This window comes from Macaca nemestrina, chromosome 9, assembly GCF_043159975.1.
Source record: "Macaca nemestrina isolate mMacNem1 chromosome 9, mMacNem.hap1, whole genome shotgun sequence".
Lineage (NCBI taxonomy): Eukaryota > Metazoa > Chordata > Mammalia > Primates > Cercopithecidae > Macaca > Macaca nemestrina.
In genome coordinates this window covers 73245837-73258071 of record NC_092133.1, presented here as the reverse complement: position 1 = coordinate 73258071, position 12235 = coordinate 73245837, and the positions used below count along the sequence as shown (strand labels likewise).

Here is a 12235-nt window from a genome sequence, read left to right as displayed (position 1 = left end):
AGACATGTAGACTTGAGGAGGGGGAGGCAATATTTGTATCCCTACTAAAACCAATTATGGTAAACACTAATTATTCAGATTTGAGCTCTTTACTAAAAATCCCCTGAACTGGGTTTTTTAAGTCAGGCTGTCATGGCAGAGCCAAGCAGGAGAGAAAATAATGGAATAATTGGAGGCTGCTGTCTTTTCACTTCCCACATAAAATTATTTGAAGAGACAGGCCAGAACTTTAAACAGGAGATACCAAGAAAAGTTGTAATTTGGATGTCGGCTGTCATGATTTTAGGGTGTTTGCTTAAAGGACTTTCCCCCCACTTTCTCTTCTTCCCCAGACATACTTCAATGACAATATCCTCACCCTGATACGGACCCTGGTGACCGGAGGAGCCACACCGGAGCTGGAAGCTCTGATTGCTGAGGAGAACGCCCTTAGAGGTGGCTACAGCACCCCGCAGACACTGGCCAATAGGGACCGCTGCCGCGTGGCCCAGTTAGCTCTGCTCGATGGGCCATTTGCAGACTTAGGGGTGAGTCCGCAGCACCATGGTCACCTGAACTTGCTGTTTGGGAAAAGCTTGATCCTGAAGAACGTGGTGTCAGATGTGACAAGCAAGGCATCTGTCTTTTCTCCTTCCTATTGTAGATAACTGTAAGAGGTGATATTTATGGTTTACTCTGTATCAGGCACTTTGTTCTATGCATAAGTCATTCATTTTAATCTTCATAGCAACCCTTTGATGTAAGTTCTAGTATCACACCTTCTAAGTCAACTGAGGCTCAGAGAGAATGAGCACTGGACCTATTGGGAATTTGCACCAAGGCATCCTGGCTTCAGAGCCTGTGGGCTTTCTCACTCCTTGGTATTCTCTTCACGTATCCTCTGCACGAGGTGGAAGGCAGCAGGTGATTCCAGCATGCAGCCAAGGTTGGGAAATATTTCCACAGGCTCTTAGCATAGCTTAGGGATACTCAACCCAACTATACATTAGTAGCACATGGAGGTGGCCAGCCTCATCCTTCAGGTTTCTTAGATTTTATATGTGAGTATGACCCAGGCACTGGTGGTTTTCAAAGCACCAGGGTAGTCAGTAGTCAGATGTATCCAGAACCACCAGCCAAACAAACAGAATCTCATGTGGATCCTTTAATGCCTGTAATTCAAAACCTAGACCTTGTAATTTCTGAGACTGGACCCAGTCACGTTCCCTCGGGTCCTCCCTGTGACAGAAGTGGCCAGCATCTCCCTTCTGATTCCATGCGCCTGCCTAGCGTAGGCACTGTGACAGAAGTGTAGTGTCTTTGCCCTTATTCCCAGCTCAACCCCACAGATGCATTTAAGAGATGCAGCCATATTCATAGAAACTGATAAACCTGTTACGCAAACAATAGTGTTGCCCAGAAAGACTAAATAATGGAAAAGGAGCCAAGGAAAGGGTCTGTCTCTGTTTTTTCTGAAACAATTCTGTATACTTGCCCCATATTTTAGTTTGATCATGGGCTGGGACTTATGTGAGACTAGGCTTTTTTTGAAAGGGAAGTTTCATAGCTAGTGGCTCTTTATACGTATCATTTACTTACTGATGCACTTGATTAGGATAAAGACTTTAGATAATGGTAAGCTTTGGTCCCATCTGTGTTCTTTAGTATGAGACCAATATGAGAATTCCAGTGATTGGAAGGACGAAGACAGTCATTTTATTCCCAGTGAAGCCAACCCGCAGTGCCCAGTGCCCTTCATGTAATACTGTTAACATCTACCTGAAGCCACCTGGCTGCTGAAGCCAGCATTTCCAAGTGGATGCATTTGCTTTCACTTTCTGCATCAGGCCCCAGACCCTGGGAAGGTGGCTGTGAATTGATCAGAACTGCGAATCCCAGTTATTCAGCCTGCAGGCCCCTGGCTCCTGGGGAAACACATTCTCTTCCACCCTTGCCATCTCTGAGGTCTGTAAATTGTGCTTTTCACAGGGTCCTTACCTGAAAGAGTCTGTCACCATAGGACCTGGTGGGGTCCTCCTCCTCGCTGTGGTTTTCATTATCACTCAGGCGGTTTTGACAACACGATCCTATCACAGTGGTTACAGCTGAGCTGGGGCTGAACATAATCACCATTTTGCAGAGAAGGGTTCATCTCCTCAGCTGAGCATGCATCTGAGACCGTCAAGCTTTACACTTTCACTTAAAGTGAGGGAGAAGCATAATCTCCTTAGAGCTTTCAAACCCCATTGCTACAGGTGGAAAACTGGAGAGACACCAGAGGAAAGCCCCATTGTTACCTGATCCCTAAAAATCACACATATTGTCTGTAGTCTGTTAACCATGTTGACTTCTTCCACTGCCGTCCCTTGGCACATGGACCCTCCAACTTGGGAGACACCAAAACAAGCTTTGATGAAAAGACCCTTTTCCCTCCTGGCCCTTGATTTTCAGGCAAATAAAAAGGATGTTTCTCTCTGTTCTGTTGCTGTCTCCCAGGATGGTGGTTGTTATGGTGATCTGTTCTGCAAAGCTCTGAAAACATATAATATGCTTTGTTTTGGAATTTACCGGTTGAGAGATGCCCACCTCAGCACCCCCAGTCAGTGCACAAAGAGGTGAGTATTGGTTTCAACTCTGCCCTCCCACCTAATCACAGAAACAATAATCCCCTACTGTAAAGGCAAAGGTCTGTATACATCTCCCCAACATGCAAATTACCCTGCCCATATTAAATCCAGCACTGAGTTTGGAGGTGATGGGAAGTATTTTTCTATAATTACTAATAGTGGATGTAAAGACATTTTGGTAAGAATTCAAGTTTTGTATTAATAGAATAATTCCATCACCCAATTACAAAAGTCTGAATACAAACATCTCTCCCAAACTCCAGCTACTAGGATAACATCTGTTGGTATCTAATATAGAGATATATCATTTCACATTGCTAGTGTTTATGATAATTTTTTTTTTTTTTGAGATGGAGTCTTGCTCTGTTGCCCAGGCTGGAGTGCAGTGGCGCAATCTTGGCTCACTGCAACCTCTGCCTCCTGGGTTCAAGCGATTCTCCTGCCTTAGCCTCCTGAGTAGCTGGGATTACAGGCACACACCACCACACCCAGCTAATTTTTGTGTTTTTAGTAGAGACAAGGCTTCACCATGTTGGCCAGGCTGGTCTCGAACTCCTCACCTCAAGTGATCCACCCACCTCGGCCTCCCAAAGTGCTGGGCTTACAGGTGTGAGTCACCACACCCGGCCCTAAGACAAGTGGTTCTTCTGCCATATCTTAGAATCCTGTATTTTTACTTCATATATTTTAAATTGATTCACTTTTTAACTTTTATATATTTATTTTTGAGACAATTGTATATTATCACCTTAAGCAGAAAAAATAACAGTTTAGATGTGCTAATTATATTTTTCTCATATGCATTAAAATAAATTCATAGCAGGCAAAAATTAAAAGTACATCCTAGAATTACCAAGATCAGTGAGTTTGCATAATATACCCTAGGCAATAGTGCTGCAGAGACAGGCGTTTCTCATCCCTGCTTGCATAGTAGAATCACCTGGGGAGCTTTTAAAAAATATTCTGATTACTCTAATTTAACTGGTCTGGAAGGAAGAAAAAATCATATATATATTTTAAAATATATAACAATTTTATATATAATACCCAGGGATTATTGTGTATAGCCAGAATTGAGAACAATTGCTATAGACCAGTGGGTTCTCAAAATTTAGCCAGCATGAGACTCACCTGCAGAGCTTGTTCAACCACAGAACCCATCCTCAGCACTTCCAATTCAGTAGGTCTGGGTGGGGTTGCTTAAGAACTTGCATTTCCTAGTTCGCAGGTGATGCCGAGCTGTGTGGCCTGAGGACCACACTTTGTGATCCACTGCTCTAAGTGAAACAGGGTGATCATCTTAGTCACATCTGCTGTTGACCAAAGAAAGCTCCAACTCATTGTGAAGAACAACAAAGTAGTGCTGATAAGTAGGCAGGGTTCTTAGATTCTTCCACGTGGTGAATTCCAAATTCCAAATTCTCCCACCAAAACAGATTTCAAAAGGTAAAGAGCGAGAATATAGTCTAAGGAGACACTCTGTAATAGTAAGCAAAGATCTTGTGATGTATATCTGGGATTGTCCAAAAATTCTGGAATGAAAGTTGCATCACACTTCATGAAACCTCCTGCGGCTGGGCTACTTGGAAGTGACTTTGACCTTGTATAGAAAGGTACCTGTAGACCACGAGAAGCAAAGTTTGGTCCTTCCATTACTGGCCCTAATTCCACATCTCTGCCTGGGCTCCTGGCTGGCCTCCTTTGTTGAGTTAAACAGAGGAAGTTTCCATTTAACAAGGAAAAGAATGTTTAAGGCCTCGGACCAGCTAGAAGTGCATCTTCCAGATCCTCTGAAAGTCCTGAGTAACCAGGCCATTGCTTTTGGTTCAGGGAGGGTTGAATTCTCTACTCAGTTATTCTCGGGCGGTGACATCTCTGCTTTTCCTGTCCAGGTATGTCATCACCAACCCCCCCTACGAGTTTGAGCTCGTGCCGACGGACCTGATCTTCTGCTTAATGCAGTTTGACCACAACGCCGGCCAGTCCCGGGCCAGCCTGTCCCATTCCTCCCACTCGTCGCAGTCCTCCAGCAAGAAGAGCTCCTCTGTTCACTCCATCCCATCCACGGCAAACCGACAGAACCGGCCCAAGTCCAGGGAGTCCCGGGACAAACAGAAGTACGTGCAGGAAGAGCGGCTTTGATATGTGTATCCACCGCCACTGTGTGAAACTGTATCTGCCACTCATTTCCCCAGTTGGTGTTTCCAACAAAGTAACTTTCCCTGTTTTCCCCTGTAGTCCCCCCCTCTTTTTTTTACACATATTTGCATATGTATGATAGTGTGCATGTGGTTGTCATTTTTATTTCACCACCATAAAACCCTTGAGCACAACAGCAAATAAGCAGACGGACCAAAAGTTATTTATGATTCTAGGGGAAAAATAACCCAAAGGCATGCTCCAGACATAAATAGCTCACTGCAGGAACGAGTTCACAGATTAGAAGGGAGCCCTTGTGATCAATGTCAGTTAGGCAGAGCAAGTTTATTTAATGTAAAAGAAAAGCTGATTCTGATTTATCAGGATTATCAGGGTGCTTTGGGTTTTGATTTTGTTGTTGTTGTTGTTGTTTTCCTTTCTTTCTTTTTTTATACACACAATAAGTTAGTACATGTTTATTTGAAACAAGCAACCAGACAGCAATGAAAACATATCGATTGTTTCCAGTCTCTGGGCCGAAGTATTGCGAAGCCTTTGAAAAGCTTTCACAATTTGTGTAGATGATTTTGAAGGACTTGCTTGTTGCAAGAGAACATCAGAGATTTTTTTAGTTACTCACCAACGCCTTTTGTCCCAGAGCCAGTTCCCTCTGGGAGTTCTTACGAACATTTCTCACCTTAATGTGGAGGAAAGAATAGTATTCCAATCATGGATGTATCAAATTCTAGTCATTTAGTTTAAGTGAAAAGAGGTTTGATTGCATATTAAATTGTTATTCTGTCTCCTTATGTTGCCATATGAATAGCTAGTTTTTTTCTTTCACTTTTGACATTTGGGATGAAAAGCCATATGTATCATAAATATCAGATGTAAGTCATTAAAAACTGCCTTCCTGGGACTTTCACATCTTTTAAAAGGTGAATTACTTACCTTATGTACAGAATAAATAATGCTCAGGAAAGAGCAAGTATTTTTCCATGTATCCTCAGGGGATCCTTTTACTCCCCTTTGTTTGATTAGTTAGGGCCCCAATGCCAGGTAGGAGGAAGGGCTGGGGCAGAGTGAGAGGAAGACAAACCCAGCTGCAGATCATGTTTTTCTAGGAGCTGACATGCTAAATAAATTAGAATGTAGGAGGATCAGCCACAGTTGACTCAACAAAGACAAAAGACAGCCACCACCTTCAACTGTTGGTGCAGCTGCACGGTGCTGGCTGTCCCAATGAAGGAAGCTGGTGGGAAAGAATTCCTCATCATCACTTTAGTTAATGTAGCCAATTTAGGCAGGGTAATGACGACAATAGAGAGCTGCTCCTTGTCATTATGAGACGTGGGATGAGAAGAGTGCAACAGTGAGCCAAACACGTTTTGGTATAGTTATTTTTTCTTTTGTTTTTGTTCTTTCTTTTTTAACACTTAGTAAGCATGGGAAGAGAGGTAGAAAAATACCCTTTTTTCAACATATAGTTGTCAGATGCTTTGCGCATGCAAATCATGCTTTAGGCAGTGCGGTAGTTCTTAAAAATTGGCCAATTCACCATAACCAATTTCTCTTATGGATGGACTAGGCTGGTATACACATATTTGAACAGTTTACTTTAAAGAATTCCATCAAATAGAATAGGGGTAAAAGGGAGGAGGAAAACATGTCACAGCTGTACCATCTCTAAAAAGGTGTTTTTATGGTGAATGTTTTGGATTTAGGTTTTGGATCCCTCGTCCCCTCAAGCATGATAGTTTTGGAGATTTGCTTGCTGTGTGAATTGACAAGCACTTTTACTGACAAATGGTGAGGCTCTGTCAGAACCTCCACCCTCCCCCGCACCAAAGACAGGGGCAGCATAGTATTCAAACCAGTATTGTGATGGGGAATAATTGTATACATGTAAATTAACAAGCCCTATGAGTGGAAGAATTTTTTCAAATTATTTTTGTCTTTCTATATATTGATTTATATTATGTATAACTATCTCTTTATATAAAACTATATATATAACTATATATATATAACTATATATATATATAACTATATATATGTATCCCCTAGTATTGGATCATGAAGAGCTCTTCATGCATTCTTTGCAAAGGAGGTTATAAAGTTACGCCCTCAGAACATTTATAACTATAAGAATGTGCCAGTTAAAGTGCTCAACAGGAAATATGACAGTTTAAAAGCATTGTAAAACTCACATAGCTTACTTCTCTCTCTAAAGTGCAACAAGGATGAATAGAATGGGCCAAGGTATGACAATTAATGGTTCTGCATGACCTAGCCACTGCTGGGGGTTTTCTTCTATAACGTTGTCCTTGTGAAAACTTTTGTGAAATTAAAAAAAAAGGAGTTACAAATTTTATTCTGTTATTGGTTTGTTTATTTTTATTTATATTGTTCTGTTTGTGGTTTTATTTATTTTGTTTTGCTTCCCCCCCCTTCCCCTTTCCCTCTCCTTTTCCCTTCCTTCTTCTCTTCCTTCCTTCTTCCACTTTCTAAATTGCTCAGCGCAATGAGGCTGTGCTGCTGCTATTGCTAGATTCCTTAGAATTTGTTTTGGTGTTCTTGGGTGTGGGGTTGGGTGATTTGGGGGGAACTTCTCTCCATCTGGCTTGCCTTTTAATCTGCACGTGGCCTCCCTGCCCACCCTGGTACCTTGCTCCAAGTCCGAAAGCATTTTCCCATCAAGAAACCCAGCTTCCTTCACTTCCCCCATTGCCACCCCCCAACCCCAGTCCCCACATCGGTCTGTTCACATCTCTGTGTTCATCTTGGCAAGACCTACTCAGTCAAGTGATGATGCCAGTTGATAAACTTTTCTGGAAAACATTTACAGCTATTCCATTTGGCGAACCTGCTTCTCTGTCAATATTTCATCCTCCTTTTATTTAAACCAGGAGGTTTATTAATGGCAAAAGCATTGGTCTTCTTTATGCTTGATCAGTATGACTCAAAAGCGTTCTGCTGTGTATATCAACTCAACAGCCCACACCCAGTTATCTGGGAGCTGATGGTTCAGTCACTGTATTACCCAAATCTCTCCTGCCACCTGCCTTTCAGACATTTGTTAAATCCCAACCAGAGATCGGGCAGATAGAGAGAAGTAAATCCAAAGTGCATTTTATACACAATCTGTTAGCAACTCCAATGAGATGATATTGTGATGGGAATGGAATGGGAACAGACTATGATATGAGATGGAATTTTGAGGTTTTCCTGGACTTTGGGCACACAGTCATGCCCCAGTGTAGATAATTGAGAATTGACCATATTTGACTAATGTTACATTTGATGATGGAGAAGGATCATTATTACTTCAATTTTTTTTGCCAAAATTACTATATTATACTTTCCTTAATAGAGTGAAGAGTCTCCTCCATTGTTTTCTATTTGACTCCAAACTTCCCCTTCTTCTTTCAGTAGAACATCCGCTTACCTAGGAAGTGGGCATGCAAGTTTCTTATTATTATATCTCTTTCTGTTCACTGCCCCCTGCCCCTCACCACAAAAAAAAAAAAAAAAAAAAAAAAAAAAAAAAAAAAGAGAGAGAGAGAGAAAGAAAAGAAATAAGGAGGTAAGGGTAGAAAGTGAAAGAGTTCTTTGAAAAGAAAGTACATACATTTAAAAAGTTAGGAACTCTGTTATCCGCATCATTCTAGAAGAGAAGAAATTTGTAAGCCATTTAGTCCAACTTGCTTTGGGCTTTGAAAGGCGTGAACAGTAAGTAGGCTGGTAAACGAGAGGGCACGGTGAAGCCTTCTCAGTCTCAACACTCGGGTGATCATGGCATCATCAGTGTCCCTAAAGTCTGCTACTCAGGGTTCTTTCCAAGGCCAGTTCAAATGGATAGAGAAAGCTAGACCCTTATACATACAGTTAAACTTCTGCCACAATTGGGAGAGGTTGCAAATTCTGTTCTGAATATTAAAGATTATGACCCAGATCCTTACCGTAGGTGCTCAATAAATATTTGATATAAATTGACTTTACATATTTTATACCTTTAACCATTTTCTATATTACCCTTGTCCCCTTGTTTATTTTTTAAAAAAATATGAGTGCCTCTACATGCCTCACGATGCTGCTGTGCTGGTGCCACTTTCTCAAGCTGGTCACACGGCTTCTGAGAATGGGGAATAGCCCTGTAAGCCCAATGAGTAGAGAGACCGACTATGCCTCTTGGCAGCATTGTCAAGATCCCAGATGACCAGAAAAACCTTTTGCCTGGCTGTTCTGCAGCATGAGAAAAGCCTAAAGGTGTCTGCATCCCGATAGAGACAATTAAATCAACCTGCCAGGTTCCTATAGCAACAGGCTCCTTGAAGGAGAAAGAGGAGAGTACAGAAACTCCAGGGCCTGTGGAAGTCAAGACAGGGTAAAAATCAATTTCTCAATCAGCTTCTTTCAGCCCATCCCTGCTTTGTCACAATATGATAAAGAAGTAGCTGTGGGCACCTGTCACTACACTGGCTGACTGTCTCCCATGCAAGATTGCATGCCCATTGCAACCACTGGAGGTGAGAGGGATTATCCCCTGCCACCCGAAAGGGATTAGTGAAGAATCTGTCCTCAAGGTGTTGGCTGGACCAAGAGCCACAGAGGGCTGGAAGAGCTGTTTGCTCAAAGAATGGCAGAATCAGACTTTCAGTTAAAAGAGACAGAGTCATGGTAGCCAATTGCAAAGAAGTGAGAAGGTTTTTCATAAACGGTAACTGCTTTTGTTCTGGTATAAATAATTTGTATCTCTATGAAATAGGCATACTTTGCTCACAGACAGGAGAGGAGATAGTATGTGTGGGTGGGGACGGTGGAGGCATCAGGGTTTGCTGGGCAGAGGAAATGTGCCAGGCTGCCTATCACAAATGCAGGACAGGAAACCACACAGCATTACCCTTGAAGGTCGAAGCTTCTTGTTAGCCCTTACTATTCTCCATAGTTGTCTCTCTCCAAACAGAATCTTTTCTTTTTGAGCCTTTTCTCTCTCAACCTCAGCTTGTGGTGTAGTGAGAAGAGGGCCAATTATTCCAAATGCTTTTGCTGTATCATTGTCTCCCCTTTTCTGCAATCTTCTCTAGGGAGTAGTTCTGTGAAAAGGCTAAAGCCCATGGCACTGACAACCCACAGAGCCAACAGAGAAGCTCAGTTCTCACAGTGCAGCCTGTTTCTTCCTCTGCTGGTGGCAGCTCAGTCAGCCCAGCTCTGGGGCCCTTCCCTGCAAGAGCCCAGTCCTCCAGGGTGACCTGCAGCCCTGTGGCAGGAGGAGGTTTTGACCCTTACTTTAAACCCTGTGATCTCAGTGATGAAACTAGAAATGCAAGAAACCGATGGCTCTCAGGTGGGATAGGAGGCCTGGTGAGTCAAATCCAGTATTTCAAAGACATAGAGGCACCCTGGGAGGGGAGAAACCCTAAGCTCCCCAGAAATAACACCAGGTTACCTCTTCCTCTCCTTTACCTTCAAAACGAAGATGATCAACCAAATCCCCCTCTGTCACCTCTGCTGCCACAATCCGTATTCTTCAGGATACACCCCGATATACATACCCCTACTCAACATCTCTGCTGAAGGGCATCATTTGTCATCACATTCAAGAGGTGCCACCCATCCTTTAGTACCGATAGTACTCAGGCTAGTATTAAACTTACTGTAAAAGCTAACGCTTCACAACTGCCTTGGGCCAGGTACTCCCCTGAGCACTCTTCAGTTACCTATATAAACTCAATCCTCACAACAGCTTCAGATGGAGATGCTGTGTCTCCCTTTGAAAGATGCAGAATCTGAGAGACACTAGAGTATGTGAAGTTAGCCACTGCGATATAATGCCCGCTGATATTATTAATAATACTCATAACCTTAACAACTCACATTTACTTACCATGTATCTGGACCTGTATAAGTGCTTCAAGGGTGCTAGCTCCATTTATCTTAACAACACTATTAGGAAATTTGTATCATCAGCCCTATTTTACAGAAAAGGAATGAAGCTAAGATAAATTTGCTAATAACTTGTTCAGAGTCACGCAACCGGTATGTTAGCCAGATCTGCTTAACTTTCACCTCCTGCCCTGTGCTGTCTCCTTAGCCCACATCTCCTTGCTTCTTCACGGTGGACAGCTCGTAGCATGGCTGGTCCTAATAGGTGACATGTCCCAGTGGCAGTGGCAATTGCTCTACCAGCATCTCTCTGCAGTTGTTTTCCAGATTTTTATCTTGTCCCACTAGCCCCCTCCCAGCCACAAACTGAAATGCCTCTTCTTTCCTAACTCCACGAACTCCTGGAATGTCACACATTGTACTCAGAGCACTGACAACAGGCATCTCATCCTTAAGAAGCTTATTAAGAAATGAAGCTATTTTTCTCTGGCGGTGAGGAAGCCCTCCCACCCCGATCAATTGCCCTTCTCATCTTAGAGATGAAAATAAAGCCCCTGGAAATCTTTCCGGTGTGTGAGATGAAACAGGGAGCAGAGATAAACTCAGGGATTTGGATTTATCCTTGACCATGGCAGCATTCATTAGAGCTGCTTCCCTGAGTCCTCTTCCCCGTGGTCAATTTTGTAGCCACCCATTGGCGTTGTTTTTTCTTCGGAAGGCAAGACTCAATACATCAAATTGTCATTGTCCTACTTGCACTCTCCATGGATGCCGAATGGCTGGCGATCATTGAAATGTGTGTTCCTTGCAAGCGTGTTGGGAGAATCTCTTTGTAAAATACTGTTGCCACCAGACATTTTAGTAAAACACCCAGAGCATTCATATAGTTCCATTTCCTGAACATCCTATGTAACCAAGTCTCCAAGAACACACACATTTATATCTTAGGAGGCACCCAAATTAAACAGCAGTTTCTCAGGCATAAGGAAGACCTCAACTCGTCACCACAATGTGTTTTAACACAACTCATTCCTTGTGTTGAGACAGCATGTCCAAAACAAGGTCTACTCTGCTTAGATTCTGTTTAATGGCAAGAAATGTAAAAGGAAAGAGAGAAGCTTAAATGAGGAAATAATGCTCTCTTTCTTTCAGACAGCAGAAGGAAATTGATATTCTCTCTGCCGTGAAAGGTCAAAATGCCAACTTTGAATTGAACTGCAAAGACTAAATTCCGAACAATTATTCTCCGCAGCAGTTGTAAAAATTTCAGCAAATCGCAGCTGTCTTAGGTCTTTCACCCAAAAGACCTACTCATTTCCATCAGCTGAGTTCACTCTTCCAACCTGGCATGTCCAACCTAGCACTAAATCCCTTTGCAAAATCAGTCTGCATAACAGCATGGCCAAAAACCAAGGGCAGCTCAGGCAACCTGAGCACAAACACCAGGCTCAACCTCTCTGAAAATCATCTTTACACATAAACCGCTGGAAAAAGTCGTAGTTTGAAATTGTTTCAGCGGCCTGGCAATGCTTTTAAAACATGATAACCATCACACTTTACTCCTCTCTGAAAGGTTAGTTTAATCGTAGATCACAAAAAATTGG

The 12235-nt window shown here is 42.6% G+C and overlaps 1 protein-coding gene and 1 long non-coding RNA gene across 23 annotated transcripts in view; one reads left to right on the top strand and one right to left on the bottom strand.

Annotated features, from left to right (window-relative positions):
- The window catches only part of LOC139356018 (uncharacterized), a 39631-nt gene extending 35761 nt beyond the window's left edge, over positions 1-3870 (bottom strand). The window contains exon 1 of one of the 2 annotated variants that reach the window (XR_011607377.1): positions 3738-3870. This is a non-coding gene — a long non-coding RNA (uncharacterized lncRNA). The remainder of the gene's footprint in view (positions 1-3737) is intronic. The other variant, XR_011607378.1, reaches the window with a different exon arrangement.
- The window catches only part of LOC105465975 (potassium calcium-activated channel subfamily M alpha 1), a 763404-nt gene that overhangs the window by 742771 nt on the left and 8398 nt on the right, over positions 1-12235 (top strand). For 11 of the 21 annotated variants that reach the window (XM_011714686.3, XM_011714685.3, XM_011714678.3 and 8 more), the window contains 3 exons: positions 333-527; positions 2476-2594; positions 4499-4723. In XM_011714686.3, coding sequence (XP_011712988.2) covers positions 333-527; positions 2476-2594; positions 4499-4723 — 539 coding nt within the window. Of the gene's footprint in view, positions 1-332; positions 528-2475; positions 2595-4498; positions 7120-12235 lie in introns of those variants that run through there. The other 10 variants (XM_011714673.3, XM_011714662.3, XM_011714688.3 and 7 more) reach the window with 2 other exon arrangements.